This window comes from Macaca fascicularis, chromosome 2 (genome assembly GCF_037993035.2).
Source record: "Macaca fascicularis isolate 582-1 chromosome 2, T2T-MFA8v1.1".
NCBI classification, from domain to species: Eukaryota; Metazoa; Chordata; class Mammalia; order Primates; family Cercopithecidae; genus Macaca; species Macaca fascicularis.
Window position 1 is genome coordinate 114,289,988 of NC_088376.1, and position 24,167 is coordinate 114,314,154.

Sequence of the window (24,167 nt, forward strand, 5' to 3'; positions counted from 1 at the left end):
AATTTCATGTGGAACTCTTAACTAAAGACAGATAAGAACGATAAATCCAAAATGCCATGGCTTGTTTGTGTTACTGATAATCTGACTAAATCATGCTGGCCAGATATGATGGGACCTGCAGAGTCACACCATCACTGACCACGTAGGAATACAGGGTGCCAGAAACACATTCACATTTGCATTTCACTTGTCTCCTAACCTCCCCTGTGAAGTAAATGTATTCTAGAAGAGGCCCTTACACCCCATTCTACAGATGAGGAAAATAAAGCTCATGAGAGGAGTCAACTTGCCTGAGGTCTCAGAATGAGTTAATAAAGGAGCTTGAAGTAGGACAGCCTTCCTGAATTTGGGATTCTAAATATAGTCACCTTCTGATGAAAGTGCTATTCTGGTAACATTGGGAGAAAGTAAAAGAAAATCATTTGAAGTGTTCAGTGGGATTGGTGATAAATGTTGGCTAATTATCAAAGTCTTGTGACAATACAAAGGTCGTGCTTCAATTGTGTTCATTGCTGTGTACACACTGAGCAGTAATCTCACAAGGCTGTGGGGGAAAGGGAGCAGGCCTGTTGGCTGTGGCAAGGTAAATGCCCACAGGGGTGGAAGTGTCAGACTACCTACCTAGCCAGGGCATAAAGAGGGACAATCTATAATCCATTTCAAGCCTGCAAGTTCAGGCAGTGTAGTTCATACTAAGTATACCATTTAAATGGAATTTTCACTGTAAACTGTGCTTTTAATTTGGAGTCTATTCATTAAAGAGATTTCATTTGGGACCGGGTGTGGTGGCTCACACCTGTAATCTTAGCATTTGGGGAGGCCAAGGAGGGAGGATCGCTTGAGCCCACGAGTTCAAGACTTGCTGGGCAGCATAGTGAGACCTCATCTCTACAAAAAATTAAAAAATTATCTGAGTGTGGTGCCATACACCTGTGGTCCCATCTGTGTGGGAGGCTGAGGTAGGAGGATTGCCCTAGCAATCCTAGAAAGTTGAAGCTGCAGGGAGCCATGATCATGCCACTGCATTCCAGCCTGGGTGACAGAATGGGACCCTGTCTCCAAAAAAAAGAGACTTCATTCCAAGTGAAGCAGACTCCTAACATTCATCCTGCACAAAATATCATGGATGCTTGGTATTGAAATGAGAACAAAGAAAAGATGGAAGAATAATGTCATGTGATGGCTTATAATTTCCAGGCAGTGAGCTTTCAGGCCCTTGTAAGGTAAGGGGATTACCTTCACTTTTGCTCTAGTCTCAACCCCACCTGCTTTGAGAATAGCTAGGTCCTATAATGCCACTGGCTTCCCGCAGTAGCTAGTTCTCCTCTAAAGGCTTCTTCACCTTTGTGTTTTCTCTCCCAGAATCCCGCCGCATCCTGCTTCCTGTGGTTCTCCATCACATTCACCTTCACCTGAGGCAGCAGAAAGAGCTGCTTATTTGCTCAGGAATTCTTGGCAGCATCTTCTCCATCGTCAAGACCAGCTCTCTGGTAGTAGCCCCACACCCACTCCACCCTGCTCAGCTCTTCCCTAGTCTTGTATTAGTTTAGCCAGAGGCAGACCAACAAAGATCGCTTTGTACACTTTTCAGTCACAGATGCTTTCATCAGTGACAGGAAGGTGCCCAAGTGAATGGTGGCCTGTGTGTTCCCAACAGGTTTCTCTGTACAACGTATTCTTGCTATTTTTAAAGGTTGCACTATCAAATCTACCCAGAAATATAGTTATCTGTAGTACCACAAAGCCCAATTCTGTGTCATGCTGTTTCCATCAATAGGTTTTAATTCTGCATTCTTGGGAGTTTTCTGAGAATATTCAGGCATGAGCACAGGGAGGCAGACCCAGACTTGAGAGGTAGCTTGCTTATTCAGGCTCTTCTGTTAGCTTCCTGACAGCTTGATTCCACCCATATGGCGTTCCTATACTGTGCCAAATGAGGTCAGGGCATACAAGAGGTTAATGTTGCCCACCAGAGCTCTGAGCCTCAGAGGATGGTAGAATTGTGCTTTAAGGGTCGGGTTTCAACTGATACTGCTTTTACCCATTTTCTTTCCTCTTTATTTTTTCTTTTTGAAAGAAATCGGTGGTAGGCGGGGATGAACTGAGGTAGGGAAAGAGAGAAGAAAAGATATGAATCAGGCACAGGTGAGAGTAGGAATTTATTTTAATGATACTTATTTCATGTACTTTTGATAATAGAAGAAAGGCATATTACTTATAGAAAATTCAGAAATGATAGGAAAGCATAAGGAAAGAAATGTAAAACAAAAATGGATTTTTAAATTATACCGTTTTATTAAGTTGCTAGAGAATAGAATTTCACATGCATTTAAAATGAACGGCAGTTACCAGGTGATAAGAATATACAAGGATAGGCTAGCTACATGTAGTGGGAGAGGCACCTAAAAAAAAAAAGTATATTTTGTTTGAGCAGGGGACAGGGACTCAATAGGATACTCTGATGTTCAAACTCAAAGTACCATCTGGTGACAGGGGTCTAGCTTGGCAGAGAGTGACTATGATGGTGATAATGGCCCTATTATTTGCTCTTGGCTCCAGGTAAGACTTGGCAGCTCTTCTTCCCACCAGGCCTCAGAGAAGCCACACCAAGCACATAAGATCTACTCGTAGCCCAAGGTTGTATTGAGGGGGGGACAGCTTATTGCTAAAGGAAGGAGAGAAATTGAAGCAAAAAAAGAGGAGGAATGGAACAGGAGTGGGAACCAGTAAAAACCTGGAGGTGATGGTTTGGTTGTGTTTGTGGGGCTAGAGTCAGTGTAATGAGTTGCTTATGACTACCCAAAGATACATCACTGGTAAGTGTTATGATCAGTTCGACAGATAGGAAAAATGACTTTGGTCCCAAGAGCTACTCAAATTCTTCATGTGGAATGGGGCAGAGTATAGTTAAAATGGATGGATGGGTAGAGGAACAATGAAATTGAAGCTCAATGAGAGCAGAGATATTATCTCTCTTGTTCACCTCTATATATTCAGGTTCACAAACAGTGACTGGCACATGGTAAATGTTTAGTGAATGATAGATTGATGGATGGGTGAAGGATAGACACTAGGACCAGTGATAGTATAAACATCTTAGGCAAGGGGCAACAGGAATCTCTTTGTGAGATAATTAAAATCATGCTACAGAATTTGAGATGAATGTGAGAGGTCTATAATAGGATAACAGATTCTTCCTAAATTAGGAAGTGGCCCTCAGTGAGGAGACATGCTTTATTGTTTTTGTGAGGTGGCCAGAGAAAGATGCACTGAGGCTGGAGTCCTTCAAATGGACCCTGTAACACAAAGGAGAGAGCTGAGGAGCTAGAAGTGGACCCAGGCATATCTAGGCAGCAGTCCAGGCTGGCAAAAATTGAGGGCACCCAAGGGGAAAACCCTGAGGAGAAAACAGGGTGCTCAGAAAGATGAGCTACTTCTGTGCATTAGTGCTATGCACTAGTGAAGGTACTGCTGCCACACCCTGTAGTGTGAATTCGTCACCATTTCTCAAACTTTATCATTTCCAAAAGTGTCAGCAGAGTTGTGCCTTCTCCTGACTATTCTAGGGAAATCAAAGAAAACATTTAACTCAGGATCTTTGTTTCTGCCCTGTATATCAAAATTAATGTATCTGCTTGAGATTCGAAGTTGCAGGTGGTGTTGAGTTAGGGTAAGGCCCCAGCCACCATGCCTGGGCAGCAGTGGCAGTTGTGCCTCACCTCCTGTCAAAGCCATTGTCCTGGGTTCCTTGACACTGCATGTTGGTGAGACTGAGAGCTTGGTGTCGGGAATCCAGAAGACTACTGCTGATGTACCTGACATAGTAAGTGCTGCCAGCTGTACTTCAGCCTGGCTTGGTGCTAACGGTGTGCTCTCTTACTGCTCGCTCCAGGAGGCAGATGTCATGGAGGAAGTAGAGATGATGGTGGAGAGTCTCCTGGACGTGCTCTTGCAGACTCTGCTCACCATCATGAGCAAATCACACGCTCAGGAGGCGGTAAGAGGGCAGCGGTGCCCGCAGTGCACAGCCGAGATCACTGTTAGTAACTAACATCCAGGTTTTCTTGCCTTCTTTTCTAACCTGGGGCTTCTCCGCAGTACTCCCCCTCCATCTTACCATCCCATCACCTTCATCTCAGCCTCCCCTCCTGCATGGTTGTCAGCATGCTGCCCTCTTCCCTCCTTGAATCTGACTCTCCTCTCCACTCTGAAAGCGCTAGGTTCATATTCCCAGAACTCTTCTTTAGGGCAGATCCGGGGAATGTTTGTTGTCCTGTTTTCCTGCATACTTTGAGCCAAGTCATTTTCTATATTGTGGAATGAAGCAGGGATGTATGTAAGATGTAGTAAGAAGTTGAAGTTGAAAAACAGACTACTTCTTCTAGGAACCCCCTCATATAGGTTCTCCTAAATGATGTACAGGACAGAATAATTTTCTCAGAATTGGCTTCTATCTACAAATTAGTTGCTTTTGTCCATTATGTTTGTATCTACATTTTTAGGATTTGGAAAAATGTGATGAGGTAAATTTCACTGGCATTACTGAATAATGATTTTTCTGTAATCTAACTAGAAGAGAAACAAACTGGGAAGGCTTCTCAGGAGGGGCAGAGAGACGATGCCTTGGGCCCCTCATGTACCCCAACTCCAGAATAGACTTCTCAGCCCTGAGGTGGGGACATGATAAACAGTTTTCGTGGAATCTTTCCATTGGCAGATGGGAGATTACAGTGATCTCTCTGAAGAAAACCCTCTGGAGCAAGCCCAAGCTACAGCGTGCTAGGGGGAGCAGGGAGCACTCAGGGAGCAGGTACGTGTTCTGAAGCACTGGGCTTGGAAAGAGTGTCTGCTCCTTTAGGAGCCTCTGTTGAAGGCACTCTCACTGTAAGTAAAAAACATATATGTATATGTACCCTGGCATTTCCTGGTAACCCAGCCTTCTAACCAAACTTACACAGTGCTTGCTGTGGGCCAGAATCTGCTTTATGCACTTGTCCAATATTAGCTCATTTAGCAGTACTGAGGAAGTGATTCATTTTATGTAGATTATAATGAGGATGATGATAATTGTAATTTATTTAGTACCTTTTTACATAATGGACTTTATTCTTAAATGCTTTATATACATTAACCCATGTGACCCTCATGACAAATTACCTATAGCTTTTTATGCCCATTTTTGAGATAAAAATGAGGTTCATGAACATATATATTTTGCACACATGTATTTTTAATAATTTCAGGCCAGGCGTGGTGGCTCATGCCTGTAATCCCAACACTTTGGGAGGCCAAGGCGGACGGATCATCTGAGGTCAGGAGTTCAAGACTAGCCTGGCCAGCATGGCGAAACCCAGTCTCTACTAAAAATACAAAAAAAATTAGCCAGGCGTGGTGGTGGGTGCCTGTAATCCCAGCTACTCGGGAGGCTGAGGCAGGAGAATCGCTTATACCTAGGAGGTGGAGGTAGCAGTGAACCAAGATCGTGCCATTGCACTCTGAACTGGGCGACAAGAGCAAAACTCCGTCTCAAGAAACAAGAATAATAATTTCAGAGACCTAGAAAGGGTTTGAGAGACTAAAAACTGTTGTCACTTTCTCACGAGTTCATAAATATTTGAAAATTGCCCACGAGAAGTAAATGTTCTCCCTCCCTTTTAAAGAGGCAACTAAGAGGAGGCCATGCTTGTCTGCTCCATGCCAAAAGTTGCAATAAGATGGTTTTTGAAGTCCTTAAAGCAGGATTTTATTCCATGTATCCCAGTTGGAACTTGAAGACATTTTGAACATTGATATTTATCCTTTAATTTCTACTTGTCTTAAAGCCCATAGCTTGTCCCCTCAAAAAGGTCAATTTTAACTCATCTGCCTTTCAGACAGGCATATTGATCTGCTGTGTTTTGTTTGCCCAGTCTAGTAACCCTGTGCAAATTCTAGGAGATTCCAAAGAAGTCCTTGTACAAGGGCTGCTCTAGCCCAGCAGGATCGGCAGAATCCAAATTCTATCCAGAGAAGGTTAAGCTCTCCCCTGTTCCAAGTATCCTCTATAGACTTAAGTACAGTGCCTTGGCAGCAAAGGACTATTTAGCCAAAACTTTCCTAGGAAAAAAAGGGAGAGTATTTGTCTCACTTTGCAATACTACTTTATTATTGTGTAAGATTTTTCAGTAGCCCCATACTGCAGAGACCTTATTCCCCCCCAATCCCTCCAGGCTTTCCTTAGCAGAAAAGAAGCTTTAGAGGGCCAGATTTGTCATCTTTCTTCCATGATCATTGGGGCCATCTCATACCCTCCCTTCTCTCCTTGCCCTCTATGGATGGGGGGAACACAGCCCTTGCAATTGGCCATGCTAAGTGTTTTTTTTGGGTTGGTCCCTAGGGCGAATATGTGTCCTGCCTTCTCTCACTGCTCCGCCAGATGTGTGACACCCATTTCCAGCACCTCCTGGACAACTTCCAGAGCAAAGATGAACTCAAGGTAGGCAGTAGAACACCTTTCATGTGGGAGCCAACACTCCCCAGGGGCTTTTTCCCTGTCAGGGGGATGAGTGCAAGTGACTAGCATTGCCACGGGTGTAGGATTCACCAGCCCTACTTTACAGCTGAGTGTTGGCCTCTAGAAGCTGAAAGCCAGCAGTGTCCCCACACAGCTGGACCCTGGTAACACTGCCAAGTTTTCCTTAACTATTGGCAGCCCTGTGATCATGTGCCTCTATTAGAGTCCCACACTGGTTGTCGGAAAACCAGGACTCCTTCCTTTCTTAGTAACTTGGCAGTTACCCTTATATTTTGTACCTACAAATTGGGATTTGCTGTTTTAATGCCTTTAATAATAATGATGACAACTTTTTTTCATTTAAATATATTTGTGGAAGATACCTTTAGAGAGCAAGGTGTGCACTGCTCATTTGCTGCCAGACTCTGGGTCTGGAACACTGAAGGGCTTATTTTTGTCACAGATTGCTATACATAATTTAAAAAGCCAAAGTGTACTATAAAGTTCATAATATAAAACACCTGTTTTTTTTAGCTAGTAGTCCTAGCTACTCTTGAGGCTAAAGTGAGAGGATCGATTGAGCCCAGGAATAATTTTTTTTTTTAATTTAGTGGTTTCCTGGCTCAGCCTGACTCATGTCCAGTCCCTGCTCCACAAAGGCAGCCATTTTCAATTCATTTGCTATTCTTCAGGAAGCTTCTACTACTATTTTTAGCTATTAGTTATTATCTATTTTTCCCTTTCTATGGAAAATGAAGGTGATTCTCCAGAATCATTCCTCTCCCACACACATCCTTTCTCCCATTCTCCCAATGTAGTTTTCATATATTTTTGTTTGCATTGGTTATATTGGTTATCTTTTCTTTTATTTTTTTTTATTTTTATTTTTTGTTGTTGAGACAGAGTCTCGCTCTGCCGCCCAGGCTGGAGTGCAGTGGCCGGATCTCAGCTCACTGCAAGCTCCGCCTCCCGGGTTCACGCCATTCTCCTGCCTCAGCCTCCCGAGTAGCTGGGACTACAGGCGCCCGCCACCTCGCCCGGCTAGTTTTTTGTATTTTTAAAGTAGAGACGGGGTTTCACCATGTCAGCCAGGATGGTCTCGATCTCCTGACCTCGTGATCCGCCCGTCTCGGCCTCCCAAAGTGCTGGGATTACAGGCTTGAGCCACCGCGCCTGGCCTATCTTTTCTTTATTACAGCTAAATAAGTACTGTGGTGAGCCAAGACTGTCCTGGGATTATGTTTCTTTTCTTATAGAACAGTGATGTCCAGTCTTTTGGCTTCCCTAGGCCACATTGGAAGAAGAATTGTCTTGGGCCACACATTAAATACACTAACACTAACAATAGCTGATGAGCTAAAAACAAATATATATATATACACACACATATATGTATACACACACACACACCCATATATATAAAATATTTTAAGAAAATTTACATATCTGTTTTGGGCCTCATTCAAAGCCATCCTGGGCTGCATGTGGCGCATGGGCCATGGGTTAGACAAGCTTGTTGTCAAACTTATTGTTTTTATAAAAATTAATTCCCTCTTTTTTTTTATTTGCTTATGTTTTGTTTTGGTCTTCAAATCTGGTGAGGATTTACCACTCTTGCTATCATCTTTCTAATGTATCTCTTCTTCTAGCTTGCCTTATGGTCAAATGTATCAGATGTCAGGTCACTTTTTTTTCCTAGAGATTTCCTCCCCTACTGCTTTTATTTATTTCAGTCTCTATCTTTTGTGTTGGAGACTCTCCTCCTACAGACTTTCCTGCAGAGACTCCTGGATGATAGTGTGTATCTAAAAGTGAAGTCCTTTAGTGCTGATTACAAACTCTATGTATAGGCAGGGCTTTCTCTAGCAGGCTCCCCTGTAGATGGCCAAAGAGGATCTGCCCTTTTGGTCAGAGCATTCCCTAATTCCTGTATCTGCAGGACTTGGACTTGTTCATTCCCTAGAGGGGAGTCTTCTACTTCTCCTGTGTTGGGCACAGGAGTTCAGTGTCGCAAAAGATCAACACTGAGACAAAGGATTCCTCAGCAAGGCTAGTTTACTTTCTGCAGAAAGGGTGCCCTCGCCAGCAGTCCAGCCACAAGAGCACAAACAAACAAAGGAGACAGGGTCATCTGTAACCTGACCCATCCACCCTACTGCTGTGTCTGGTTTCCATTGGCTGGAACGGGATCTCACATTCTATACTCGACCCGATTGGCTAGCAACTTAGAACTTCCCAAAAGAGGTAAAGGTAGAGGAGAACAAAGGAAGAGAGGAAGTAACTTGTGGAATGCTGAGAGAGGCAAAAACACTTCCAAATAAGAGAGAGGAATAGGCTATGACCTAATGCTTGCTTGGATTGGTTCAGGCGTGCCAGGGCAGATATCTAGGCTAAAATGTGGAAGCTGAGAACAGAGTATATTGATTTCTTTATTACAGCTAGCAGAATTTGAGAATATTAGCACTGGTCTTTGAGTAAATTTTGCTTCTAAGAGAGGTTACTATCTATTCTTAATTAGACTGGGAGGAAAGTTCCTTTGAAGAGGAACCTCTGTGTATTTCATTTTCTGCATTCTGGAAATGGAGTAACCTACCAATATTTTAGGAACGACATAGCAAAAAGGGGCTGTGAGTCTTCCAGTTCAGCAGGTAAAGTTTCTTTAAATGCCTATTTTCATTTTGGCACCTCAGTCCTCAGCTGTTAATGTATCCTTGAAGACAGACCCTCAGTGATCAACTCCTCCAGAAAACAGCCCTCAGTACTCTGGCAGGGCAGAGAAAAACTTACTAGCTAGTGACATGAGATAGCAGAGGGGATGTTAGACTTTAATCTTCCTATTCTTAGCCCTCATACCTTAGATTACGGGAGGTGCCTAGTGGCGCTTCAGTTTGTGTGCCTTGCTTCTTATTGTTCTCATCCCCAAAGGCCCTTGGCCCTTGGTATTCCCAGGTCTGTTAAGTCAGTTACCAGTTTCTTCTTTTTCAAGTTTTCAGTATTTGTTGACCTCATTTGCTTACCATCTTCTCCCCTCTTGTTTTCTTTGTGTGGGTCTGTGCATTTCTCTTTCTTGGCTATTATTTTAGAGGATTTGAGGAGAAGCCACGGTAAGGGAACATGTTCTGTCCACCACACTGAATATGGAGCTTTGTATGTGTTTTCTTTTTTTATGACAGTATTATTGAGATACAATTATACCATAAAATTCATACTTTTCACAAGTGTACAATTTAATGCTTCTGATTATATCCATCTTAAAAAGACTCATCACAAATAGTGATATCAAGTTAATAATTTAAGACTTCCAGCCAGGCACAGTGGCTCTCGCCTGTAATCCCAACACTTTGGGAGGCCGAGGTGGGTGGAGGCAGATCACCTGAGGGTAGAAGTTTGAGACCAGCCTGACCTGACCAACATAGAGAAACCCTGTCTCTACTAAAAGTACAAAGTTAGACGGGTGTGGTGGTACACACCTGTAATCCCAGCTACTCGGGAGGCTGAGGTGGGAGAACCACCTGAACCTGGGAGGCAGAGGTTGCGGTGAGCCAAGATCGTGCCATTGCACTCCAGCCTGGGCAACAAGAGCTAAACTCTTGTCTCAAAAAAAAAAAAAAAAAAAACTTCCACAAAGAAAAGCCCAGGACCAGATGCCTTAATTGGTGAATTCTACCAAATTTTTAAATAAGAATTAATATCAGTCCTTTGCAAACTATCCCAAAAAATAGAAGAGGAGAGAACATTTACCTACTCATTTTATGAGGTCATTAATAAATACTGTGATAAGAAAACTGGACAAAGACATCACAAGAAAAGCAAACTACGGACCAATACCCCTTATGAATATAAACACAAAAATCTCCACTAAAATACTAGCAAACTGAATCCACCAACATAGTAAAGTAAAAGGATTATATACCATGATCAAGTAGGATTTATCCCAGAAATGCAAGGTTGGCTTAACATGTGAAAATCGTCAAGGAATGGCGTGAGCCACACAGAAAAATAGGAAGCTCCTGACTTCCCCTCCACCCACAGACACCATATAAACATCTATTCATGGATCACTTCCCTCTGAGAGAAGGAGACCAATTGAAAGACTCTTACCCACCAGGCAACTGAGGAAACATCCACATTGAATGGGTAGGAAAAGCTGAGAGGCACACTCAGGCACAGACCCCACCCCTGGCACTGCACCATAAAATCAGGAACGGAATCCTTAACATTTACCTGCTCCTTGTGGAGAGGAGGGTTTGGACTTCACATATACCACCCTAATTCTAAGATTTGCAGTGGTTTGGCTCCTAACTCACCAACTCTGGGAGGGGAGGAAATTTGACACATGTAAGCATCTCTGGATCACAAGGAAAAAGCAGCAGTTTTATATGGGCACACAAGCACTTCCAGGGCTTTATCCTCTAGAAGCACTCAGAGAAAGGGCTCCAAAAATGCAGCTCCATGTGTCTCTCAGGAACAGACAAATTCTTTCAGTGCACATGTGGCAGTCTGGCTTCTTACTGACTTAGACTGGGGAGTTAAAGGAGCAGACAAGTAGTAGCTTGCTGCTAGCCTGAGCAGCAGATTGGCACTTCCTGAGCCTCCTCCCCCAGCTCACCCTAGTGATAATTTCAAACAAACTCCTCTCCTAGAAGGAGTTTGTCCACACATGGAGCATCCCAACTTTTATAGCTTCTACCCAAGGGAATGCATCCTAAACCTCCCTGTTCTGGGAGCAAAGAGGACTGGCTTCCGTGTGTCTCTAGACTACATGAAAAAGGTCGTGGTTTCATATGGGCATGCAGGCACTTCTGGGGCTTTATCCTCCTGAAACAGTGCAGAGAAAGGGCTTAAAAACACAGTTCCCCTGTTTCTCCCTGTAAGGGGTGTATGACTACTTGGTGGTCTGGCTTCTAACTCACTTACATTCACGAGTTAAAGGGACAGGCAAGTATTGGCCCACCCGCAGCCTGAGAAGCAGATTGGTACTTCACAGGCCTTCTCCCCCAGCTCATCTCAGGAATAATTCCAGGCCTGTTAATCCCTACTGGAAAGAATTGTCCACATATGAGTGCTCCAACTTTTACAGCTTCTACCCGAAGGACTGCATCCTAAACCTCCTAGCATTAGGAACAAAGGAAGCTGCATATATATGAGGCTGTCTAGACCTCAGGAAAAAAAAGTTGCAGTTTTATATAAGCACATAACTACTTCCAGGGTCTTCATCTCCCAGGATCAGTACAGAAAAGTGGCTTTAAAAACTCACCTCTCATTTCTCCCTGGAAGGGGTTTATGCCATGCATCAAGTACCGCAACTTTTACAGTTACCTCTCAAAGGACTCTATGTTAAACCTCTTAGTTCTAGGAGCGGAAAGAGGCATTTATGAATCTCCCCAGATCACAGAACAAAGATGGTTTTAAGTGGGCACACAAACACTTGCAGGAGCTAACACCCCTTTGAAGCAGTGAAGAAAAGGAGCAGGAACATGCAGCTCCAATTTTTCTCTTTAGAAAGGTCTCATGGCACATAATTCCAGTGGCTGCTTTGTAGCTTGGCTTACATTGAACTTGTTTCAGGGAGCTAATGGAGAAAACAAACAATAGCCATTTAGCAGCCTGAGCCAAGGCTCAGCACTTCATGAGCCTTTCCTTTGGCTCACCACAGTGATAAGTCCAAGTGTACCCATTCTTCCTGGAAGGCGTTTGGCCACACATTAAGTACCACAACTTCTATAGCTCCCACCCAAGAGACTATCTCCTTAATAACCTAACCCTGGGAGAATGGGGCTTTGCATTCCTGAGTGGCCCTAGATCACGGAAAGCCAAGACATAGACATACAGTGTTTGCAACAAATCCTCTTCCCCAGCTTAGTGCAGTGACAGTGGGAGATAAATGCCCATGTTCAACTTTACCATGAAGATACTATAAACTGGAGCATGCATCCAATACTTTAACCTTTGCAGCTACATAACAAGAGTCTGGCTCCTAAGTTATCAGTTTCAGAGTATGGAGAGGACATGGCACATCCTAAGCTCCAGGAAGTCACCCAAAACAGAGACAGCAGTCTGGAGATACACAAAGATTTGAGAGGCACCTTAGAATCTCTGGATGGATGGATTGGTGAGATCCTTCTACACAAGTCCAATCTGACAAGATTGGGAGAAATAGTTGTCTTATCTCATATGCAGAAATGAACCACAGAGCATCGAGGAAAATAAACAGGAGTATATTTCAAACAAAAGAATAAGATAAATCTCCAGAAACCAGCCCAAGTGAAGTGTAGAGATGTGATCATCCAACAGGGAATTCAAAATAATGTTCATAAAGATGTTTACTGAGGTCAGGAGAGCAATGAAAGAATAAACTGAGAAATTCAACAAAGAAATAGAAAGTATACATAAGTACCAAACAAATCATAGAACTGAAGAATACTCTAAACTGAAAATTTCAATAAAAGGATTCAGCAGCAGACGATCAAGCAGAAGAAAGGATTAGTGAAATCAAAAATAGGTCACTGAAAATTATATAATCTGAGAAACAAAAAGAAAAGAAATTTTAAAAAGAGGTAAGTCTGGGCACGGTGCCTCACGCCTCTAATCCCAGCACTTTGGGAGGCCAAGGCAGGCAGATCACGAGGTCAGGAATTTGAGACCAGGCTGGCCAACATAGCGAAACCCTGTCTCTACTGAAAATGCAAAAAATTAGCTGGGTGTGGTGGCGGGCACCTGTAATCCCAGCTACTTGGGAGGCTGACGCAGGAGAATCACTTGAACCCAGGAGGCAGAGGTTGCAGTGAGCCGAGATCATGCCACTGCACTCCAGCCCAGGCAACAGTGCACGACTCCATCTCAAATAAAAGAAGAGTTTAGTTTGGAAGTCCTAGCCAGAGCAATCAGGCACAAGAAAGAAAACGCATCCAAATAGGAAAAGAGGAAGTGAAACTATCTTTGTTTGCAGATGTTATAATTCTATACCTAGGAAACCCCATGGCCTCTGCCCAAAAATTCCTAGATCTGATAAACAACTTCAGCAAAGTTTCAGGATACAAAAATCGATGAAAAAAATTAGTAGCATTTTTATACACCAGCATTCAAGCTGAGCCAAATCAAGAACATAATTCCGTTCACAATAGCCACAAAAAGAATAAAGTATCTAGGAATAAAACTAACCAGAGAGGTAAAAGATCTCTACAAGGAGAGTTACAAAGCTGCTAAAATAAATCAGAGATGACACAAACAAATGGAAAAACTTTCCCTGTTCATGGATAGGAAATGAAGAATCAATATTGTTAAAATGACCTTACAACTCAAAGCAATTTACAGATTCATTGCTATTCCTATTAAACTACCAATGACATTTCTCACAGAATTTTAAAAAAAAAATTTACTTGATATGGAATTTTAAAAAAAGCCTGAATAGCCAAAGCAGTCCTAAGCAAAAAGAACAAAGCTGGAGGTGTGACATTACCTGACTTCAAACTATATACTACAAGGCTACAGTATCAAAAACAGCATGGTACAGATACAAAAAAACAGACACATAGACCAAAGGAACAGAATACAGAGCCCAGAAATAAAGCTGCATACCTACAACAATTTCATTTACAACAAAGTTGACAAAAACAAGCAATGGGTAAAAGACTCCCTATTCAATAAATAGTGCTGGGATAACTGGCTGGCCATATGCAGATTGAAACTGGACCCCTTCCTTACACCATATACGAAAATTAACTCAAAATGTATTAAAGACTTAAATGTAAAACCTGAAACTATAAAAACTCTGGAAGATTTTCAAATAACTTTAAAAAGAACTACCTGGACGTAGGCCCTGACAAAGATTTCATGACAAAGACACCAAAAGCAATTTGCAACAAAAGCAAAAATTGATGAATGTGATCTAATTAAAGAGCTTCTGCACAGAAAAACTCTCCACAGAATAAACAGGCAAGCCACAGAATGGGAGAAGATATTTGCAAACTATGCATCTGACAAAGCTCTGATAACCAGAATCTGTAAGGAACTTAAATTCACAAGCAAAAAAACAACCCTGTTAAAAAGTGGGCAAAAGACATGAACAGACACTTTTCAGAAGAGGACATATAGCAAACAAGCACATGAAAAAATGTTCAGCATCACTAATCACTGGAGAAATACAAATGAAAACCACAGCAAGATACTATCTGAGACCACTCAGAATAGCTGTTATTAAAAAGTCAAAAAAAAAATTGGGAGGCTGAGGCAGCAAGATCACTTAAGCCCAGGAGTTCAAGACCAGCCTGGGCAACATAGCAAGACCCCATCTTGACAAAAATAAAAATAAAAATTACCTAGACACAGTGACATGTGCCTGTGGTCCGAGCTGTTTGGGAGGCTGAGTTCAGAAGATTGCTTGGGTCCAGGAGATCAAGGCTGCAGCGAACCGATTATACCACAGTTCTCCAAGCTGGGTGACAGGACAAGACCCTGTCTCAAAATAGTAAAAATTAAAATTAAAAAATTAAAAGTCAAAAAATAACAAATGCTGGTGAGGTTGCAGAGAAGAGGGAACACTTATACACTGCTGGTGGGAATGTAAATTAGTTCAGCCATTATGAAAAGCAGTTTTGTGATTTCTCAACTTAAAAAAGAACTATCGTTCAACCCAGCAATCCCATTACTGGTATACACCCAAAGGAAAGAAATAATTCTACCATAAAGACACATGCACACGTATGTGTTCATCACAGGACTATTCACAATAGCAAAGACATGGAATCAACCTAAATGCCCATCAGTGGTAGACTAGATAAAGAAAGTGTGGTACATATACATGTTGGAATACTGCACAGCCATTTTAAAAGAACAAGATCATGTCCTTTGCAACAACATGGATGGAGCTAGAGGTCATTGTCCTAAGTGAACTAACACTGAAAACCAGATACCACATGTTCTCACTTGTAAGTGGAAGCTAAACATTGAGTACTCCTGGACATAAGAAGAGAACAACAGGCAGGCTCAGTGGCTCATGCCTATAATCCCAGCACTTTGGGAGGCTGATGCAGGTGGATCATTTGTGGTCAGGAGTTCAAGATGAGCCTGGTCAACATGGTGAAACCCCGTCTCTACTAAAAATACAAAAATGAGCCAGGCATGGTGGCACATACCTGTAATCCCAGCTACTCAGGAGGCTAAGGCAGGAGAATCACTTGAACCTAGGAGGCAGAGGTTGCAGTGAGCCAAGATCGTAGCACTGCGCTCCAGCCTAGGTGACAGAGTGAGACTCAGTCTCAAAAAGGAAAAAAAAACTAAGAGAACAACAGACATCAGGGCCTAAGAGTGGAGGGTGGGAGGAGGGTGAGGATAAAAAAAACTACCTATCAGGTACTATGCTTATTGTTGGGGCAATATAATAATCTGGACACCAAACCTCCATGATGCTCAATTTATCTGTATAACAAACCTATACATGTACCCCTGAACCTAAAATAAAAGAAAGAAAAAAATTAACATAAAGACTTTTAAATACCTTTTACTCAAAGTAACAAGTGACAAAAACTCACTTAGAATGAGGGAGTAAATGACTAATGGTCTAGTTTTCCTGAAAATGAATTTGAAAGAAAAGGACCAGAGGAAATGGTCCTGAAGAAAGAAACTGAGAGCATGAAAGACTGACTTCCTTGATAGCAGTGTGCCTCTCTGACTACAGGTAAAGGCTACTCATAAGCCAACAGATTTTATTTTTTATTTCCTAAGCTGAAACAGCCTAGCCCAGGAGGGTGTGTGTGTGTGTGCACACGCATGTGTGCGCATGTGTGTGTATTTAAATGGGCGGAGGAAGTAAAGAGAGGAAAGGGAATAGCCTGGGGGAAGACAGATGAGAGACTTGAGTACAAATGACTTAGGACAGGAGTGACAAAATAGAGAAACAGCTCTAGGTTATTTTTAAAAAGAACGTATATACCATGGAATTCTACACAGCCATAAAAAAGAATGAGATTATGTCTTTTGCAGCAACACGGATGGAGCTAGAGGCCATTATCTTAAGAAAACTAATGCAGGAACAGAAAACCAAATGCTGCATGTTCTCACTTATAAGTGGGAGCTATACATGGACACAAAGAAGGGAACAACAGACACTAGGGCCTATTTGAAGGTGGAGGGTAGGAGGAGGGGAATTAAAGTATAGAGTTTCTTTATACAATCAAAGTTGTTATCAGCCTAAAGTAGCAAGTTGTAAGTATAAGATGTTTTATGTAAGCTACTGAGCAACCACTAAGCAAAAGCCTGTAATGAATATGCAGCAGATAAAAGCATCAAAACATACCACTAGACAGCCATCCAGCCACAAAGGAAGAAAGCAATACAGGAAGAAAAGAACAAAGGATCTACAAACAACCAGAAAACAATTAAAACAGCACTAGTAAATAAGTCCTTGCCTATCGGTAATTACTTTGAATGTAAATCAATTAAATTCTCCAATCAAAAGATGTAGAGTTCCTGAATGGATTTTTTTTAAAGACCCAACTATATGCTGCCTACAATAGCCTCACTTAACCTTAAAGGACATTCATACACTGAAGGTGAAGGGATGAAAAAAGACATTTCATGCAAATGGAAACAAAAAGAGCAGGGGTAGCTATACTATTTCAGACAAAGTTGACTTTAGGTCAAAAATTATAAAAAGAGACAATGGGCTGGGTGCAGTGGCTCATGCCTGTAATCCCAGCACTGTGGGAGGCCAAGGCAGGTGGATCACAAGGTCAGGAGTTCAAGACCAGGCTGGCCAAGATGTGAAACCCTGTCTCTACTAAAAATACAAAAATTAGCCAGGCATGGCGGCGGGCACCTGCAATCCCAGGTACTTGGGAGGCTGAGGCAGAGAATTTCTCGAACCCGGGAGGCGGAGGTTGCAGTGAGCCAAGATCGCGCCACTGTACTCCAGCCTGGGCAACAAGAGTGAAACTCCATCTCAAAAAATAAATAAAAATAACAAAAATAATAAATATCTAGAGATAAAAATGGAAACATATCAAATCTTACAGAATGCAGCAAAAGCAGCTCTGGGAGGAAAGTTTATAGCGATAAATCCCTACATCAAATAAGAAGCAAGATCTCAACCCAGTGTCACACCTCAAGGAACTAGTAAAATAAGAAAAAACTAACCCCAAAGTTAACAGAAGGAAAGAAATAAGAAAGATCAGAGTAGAAGTAAATGAAATGGAGACTAAAAAAAAAAAAAAAAAGAAAAATCAACTAAACTTAAGTTTATTTTCTGAAAAAACAAAATTGACACTTTTAGCTAGAGTAGAAGAAGAGAGAAGACATTACAACTGACAACACAGAAATATAAAGGATCATAAGAGACTGCTACAAATAATTATATCCCAACAGATTGGACAACCTAGGAGAAAATGATAAATTCCTAGAAACATATATCTACTAAGACTTAATCATGAAGAGATTGGAAATCTGAACAGACTAATAGCTAGTAAAGAGCTTGAATCAGTAATTAAGAGTCTCCCATCAAAGAAAAGCCCAGGACTAGATGGCTTCACAGTTGAATTCTGCCAGACATTTAAAGACAAACTAATAATAATCCTTCGCTAACTTTTCTAAAAAATTGAAGAGGAGGGAATATTTCCAAGCTCATTTCATGGGGCTAGCATTACCCTGATACTAAAGCCAGACAATGACACTACAAGAAAAGGAAGCTGTAAGTCAGTAACATGGATTAATATAGATGCAAAAGTCTTCAACAAAGGACTAGCAAACTGTATTCAACAGTACGTTAAAAGGATTATTCACCATGATCAAGTGGGATTTATCGCTGGAATACAAGGTTGGTTCAACATACACAAATCAATTAATGTGATTTACCATATTAACAGAATGAAGGAGAAAAAAAAATGATCATCTCAATAAATGCAGGCAAAGCATATAAAGAATTCTTCATTTCATGATTTTAAAATTCCCAACAAATTACGTATAGAAAGAATGTTCTTCAAAACAATAAATATCATATATGATAAACCCATATAGTTGACTTCACACTCAACAGTGAAAAACTGAAAGCATTTTTTTTAAAGATCAGGAACAAGACAAGGATGCCCACTCTGACTACTGTTCAACACAATACTAGAAGTCCTAGCCAGAGCAGTTAGGCAAGAGAAAGAAAGAAAAGGCATCCAAATTGGAAATGATGGAGTAAAATTATCTCTGTTTGCCATTGACATGGTCGTATATGTAGAAAATTTCAATGACTACAAAAAAACCTGTTAGAACTGGAAAACAGATTCAGTAAAGTTGCAGGAGACAACACCTAATTAGTTGTGTTTCTATACAATAACAACAAACTGTCTAAAAAAGAAATTATGAAAACAAGCCAGTTGTGGTGGCTCACACTTGTAATACCAGCACTTTGGGAGGCTGAGATGGGAGGATCGCTTGAGCCTAGGAGTTTGAGACCAGCCTGGGCAACATAGTCAGACCTCCTCTCTACAAAAATAAAAGTTAAAGAAGAAGTTACAAAAACTGTCCCATTTACAATGGTATTTTTAAAAAACAAAATACTTAGGAGTTAAAAAAAAATTTTTTTTTTTTTTTTTTTTTTTTTTGAGATGGAGTCTCGCTGTGTTGCCCGGGCTGGAGTGCAGTGGCCGGATCTCAGCTCACTGCAAGCTCCGCCTCCTGGGTTTTTACGCCATTCTCCTGCCTCAGCCTCCCGAGTAGCTGGGACTACAGGCGCCCGCCACCTCGCCCAGCTAGTTTTTTTTGTATTTTTAGTAGAGACGGGGTTTCACCGTGTTAGCCAGGATGGTCTCGATCTCCTGACCTCGTGATCCGCCCATCTCGGCCTCCCAAAGTGCTGGGATTACAGGCTTGAGCCACCGCGCCCGGTCAAAATTTTTTTTTTTAGACAGGGCCTCCCTCTGTCTCCCAGATGGGAGTGCAGTGGCACAATCTTGGCTCAGTGCAACCTCCACCTCCCAGGTTCTAGGGATTCTCCCACCTCAGCCTGCTGAGTAGCTGAGATTACAGGTGCATGCCACCACGCCCAGCTAATTTTTTTTGTATTTTTTGGTAGAGATGGGGTTTTACCATGTTGACCAAGTTTTAGGGGTACATTTAACCAAGGAAATTAAAGATCTACATGTTTACTGAAAACTATAAAATATTGATTAAGAAAATTAAAGATTATGCAAATAAATTGACAGATATCTCATGTTTATGGATTAGAAGGATTAATATTGTCAAGATGTTTATACTCCCTAAAGCAATCTACAGATTCAGTGCAATCTCCATCAAAATTCCAATGTCATTCCTCACAGAAATTTTTTAAAAATCCTAAAATGTGTATGGAATCAAAAAAGGCCCCAAAATAGCCAAAGCAACCTTGAATAAAAAGAACAAAACTGGAGGCATCACACTACCATATTTCAAAGCATATTACAAAACTATAGCGATCAAAACACCATGATACTGGCACAAAAACAGACACATTGACCAACAGAATAGGATAGTGAACCCAGAAATAAACTCACACATCTACCATTAATTGATTTTTGACCAAGATGGCAAGAACACACAATGAAGAAAGGAGAGTCTCATCAATAAGTGATGTTAGGAAAACTGGATAAACCACATATAGAAGAATGAAAGTAGACCTTTACCTCACCTCCCTGTACAAGAATCAGCTGAAAATGGATTGAAGACCTGAAATGATAAAGCTACTAGAAAACACATGACGTTGATCTAGGCAGGGCTTTCTTGGATATGATCCCTAAAGCACTGGCAATGAAAATAAAAACAGAAAATAGGATTGCATCAAACTAAAAAGCTTCTTCACAGTAAAGAAAACAATAGAATGAAGAGAAAACCTACAGGTTGGGAGAAAATATTTGCAAATTACATGTCAGATAAGGGACTAATATCCAAAATACACAAGGAACCTCAAGCTACTCAATAACAAGACTACAAATAACCCTATTTTTAAAATGGGCAAAGGACTTGAGTAGATATTTCTTCAAAGAAGACATCAGATATATGACAAAATGCTCCACATTTCTAATCATCAGAAAACACAAAACCACAGTGAGATATCATGTCACATTTGTTTGATAAGCTATAATCAAAAAGATGAAAGATAAGTGTTGGTGAGGATGTGGAGAAAAAGGAACTCTTGTACACTGTTAGTGATATTGTAAATACAGCCATTTTAGAAAACAATATGAAGTTTTCTCAAAAAAACTAAAAATAGAATTACCATATAATCCAACAATTCCACTTCTGGGTATATACCCAAAGGAATTAAAATCAGTATGTCAAAGAGATATGTACACTTCCATGTTCATTGTAACGTTATTCACAATAGCAGAGACATGGAAAAAACCTAAGTGTCTATCAGCAGATGAGTAGATTTTTAACATGTGGTATATATACACAGGGAATACTATTCAGCCTTAAAAGAAGTAGGAAATTTTGTCATTTCCAGCAACATGGATGAACCTGGAGGACATTATGTTAAGTGAAGTAAACCAGGCACAGACAAATAATCATGTGATCTCACTTATGTGTAGAATGTAAAAAAATTGAACTTGAGGCTGGGCGTGGTAGCTCACGCCTGTAATCCCAGCACTTTGGGAGGCCTAGGCAGGCGAATCAAGAGGTCAGGAGACCAAGACCATCCTGGCTAACACAGTGAAACCCCATCTCTACTAAAAATACAAAAAAATTAGCCAGGCGTGGTGGCAGGTGCCTGTAGTCCCAGCTACTCCGGGAGGCTGAGGCAGGAGAATGGCATGAACCTGGGAGGTGGAGCTTGCAGTCAGCCAAGATCGCGCCACTGCACTCCAGCCTGGGTGAAAGAGCAAGACTCTATCTCAAAAAAAATAAATAAATAAAAATTGAACTCAAAAAGTAGGTAGTAGAGTGATGGTTACCAGAGGCTGGGGGTGGGGGCAGTAGACAGAGAAAGGGGAGACGTTGGTCAATGGGTGCAAAGTTTCAGTTCAGGTGTTCTGTTGCACAGCATGACAACAATAGTTAATAATGGAACTGTGTGTTTCAAAATAGCTAAAAGAGTATTTTCAGTGTTCTTACCACAAAAAACGATAAATATCTGAGGTGATAGATATGCTAATTAACCTGATTTGTTCATTCCACAATGTATACATGTATTGATGCATCAGATTGTGTTTAATAATTATATACAATTATTATTTGTCAATTAAAATAAAATTTTTAATAAGAAAATCAGTGTAATACACCCTTAAATGGTATAAAGGACAAAAACCACATGATCGTCTCAGTGAGTGTTGTCTTAGTCCGTTTTGTGTTTCTATAAAGGAATACCTGAGGCTGATTAGTTGATAAAGAAAATGGGTTTGTTTGGCTTACAATTCTAATGTCTGAAAAAGTTTAAGACTGGATCTCTGGTGAAGGCCTCAGGCTGCTTCCACTCATGGCAGAAGGTGAAGGGGAGCCAGTATGTGCAGAGATATCATGGTGAGAGAGAAAGCAAGAAAGAGGGGGAAGGTGCCAGGCTCTCTTTAACAACTAGCTGTCATGGGAACTCATAGAGTGAGAGCTCACGTTTCCCCCAAGGGAAGGCATTTATCTATTCTTGATGGATCCACCCCATGGCCCAAACACCTCCCATTATGTTCTATCTCCAACATTGGGGATGAGATTTCAACATGAGGTTTGGAGGGGACATATCCAAACCAGAGCAAATGTAGAAAAAGCACTAAAAAAAGTGCCAACAATTTTGATATTTTGTAATAACTGAACAAACTAAAAATAGAGGCAAACTTCTTCAGCCTTATAAAGGGCATCTACGAAAAGCACACACCTAACATCATACTTCGTAACAAAAGATTAATTTATTTCCCCTAAGATCAGGAACAAGGGCAAGATGTGTGCTCTAGCCATTTTTATTTATTATACTGGAGAGTCTAGCTGGGGCAATAAGGCATTGTGGGGTGGGGAGTAACCCTTCAGGTTAGAAAGGAAGAAGTGAAACTATCTCTATTCACAGATGACCTGATTCTTTTTTCTAGAAGGCGAGGTCTCATTCTGTCATCCAGGCTAGAGTACAGTGGCATGATCATAGCTGACTGCAGCCTCAAATTCCTGGGCTCAAGTGATCCTCCTGCCTCAGCCTCCCAAGTAGCTGGAACTACAGGCACTCACAACTATGCCTGGCTAACTTTTTAAATTTTTTTAAGAGATGGAGTCTCACTATGTTGCTCAAGCTAACTTGATTTTATGTACAGAAAATTCTAAGGCATCTACAAGAAAATTATCAAAAGTTACAAACAAGTTCAAGATTTCAGGACATAAGATCAATATCCAAAACTCTATAGTTCTATACACTAGCAATAAATGATCCAAAAAATGAAATTAAGATTAAAATTCCAGTTACAATATCATCAAAATGAATAAAAAAGAAGTTCCAGCTTTATTTTTGCAGAGATTGGCAGTCTGAGCCTTCAATTCATGTGGAAATATTGGGGACTCAGCCAAAACAATCTGGAAAAAGAACAAAATTGAAAGATTCACACTTCCCATTTTCAAAACTTACTGCAAAGTAACAGTAATCAAGATTTGTACTGACATAAAGATAGATACATAGATGAACAAAACTGAAGAGTCCAAAAATAAACTCTTATTTAAATTGATTTTTTTTTTTTTTTTTTTGAGACGGAGTCTCACTCTGTCACCCAAGCTGAAGTGCAGTGGTGCTATCTCGGCTTACTGCAAGCTCCGCCTCCTGGGTTGACGCCATTCTCCTGCCCCAGCCTCCCGAGTACCTGGGACTACAGGCACCCGCCACCATAACTGGCTAATTTTTTATATTTTTAGTAGAGATGGGATTTCACCTTGTTAACCAGGATGATCTTCATCTCCTGACCTCGTGATCCACTCGCCTCGGCCTCCCAAAGTGCTGGGATTACAGGCGTGAGCCACTGCCCCCGGCCACCTATGTTTTTATATTTTTAGTAGAGACGAGCTTTCACCGTGTTAGCCCGGAAGGTCTTGATCTCCTGACCTCGTGATCTGCCCGCCTTGACCTCCCAAAGTAAATTGATTTTTTATAATAATGCCAAAGTAATTCTGTAAGGAAAGAAGTGTCTTTTCAACAAATGGTTCTGGGACAACTTAATATCCACATGTAGGGCCAGGTGCAGTGGCTCACGCCTGTAATCCCAGCACTTTGGGAGGCCAAGGCAGGCAGATCACCTGAGGTCAGGAGTTCAAGACCACTCTGGCCAACATGGGGAAACCCCGTCTTTACTAAAACTTTAAAAATTAGCCAGGCATGGTGGCAGGCACCTGTAATCCCAGCTACTCAGCAGGCTGAGGCATGAGAATCGCTTGACTCCAGGAGGCAGAGGTTGCAGTGAGGCGAGATCATGCTACTGCATTCCAGCCTGGGAGATAGAGCAAGACTCTGTCTCAAAAAAAAAAAAAGTCCACATGTAAGAGAATGATATTGCACCTCTACCTTATACTACATACAAAATTAATTAACTTGGAATGGATTTTAGACCTAAATGTAAGAGCTAAAACTATGAAACTGTTGGAAGAAAACATAGTAGTATATCTTGTTGTGTTAAGTCGTGGTTTCATAGATGTAACACCAAAGTGCAAACAAAATTTATAAATAGGGTTAGATTTCATCAAAGTTAAAAATTTTTGTGCT

General features: G+C 41.2%; 1 protein-coding gene across 17 annotated transcripts in view; it reads left to right on the forward strand.

Annotated features, from left to right (window-relative positions):
- DOCK3 (dedicator of cytokinesis 3) overlaps positions 1-24,167 on the forward strand; it is a 687,722-nt gene that overhangs the window by 577,962 nt on the left and 85,593 nt on the right. For 14 of the 17 annotated variants that reach the window (XM_005547251.5, XM_005547256.5, XM_005547252.5 and 11 more), the window contains exons 25-27: positions 1,363-1,490; positions 3,893-4,039; positions 6,377-6,475. In XM_005547251.5, the coding sequence (XP_005547308.1) occupies positions 1,363-1,490; positions 3,893-4,039; positions 6,377-6,475 (374 nt within the window). The remainder of the gene's footprint in view (positions 1-1,362; positions 1,491-3,892; positions 4,040-6,376; positions 6,476-24,167) is intronic. The other 3 variants (XM_005547254.5, XM_074032342.1, XM_074032349.1) reach the window with 1 other exon arrangement.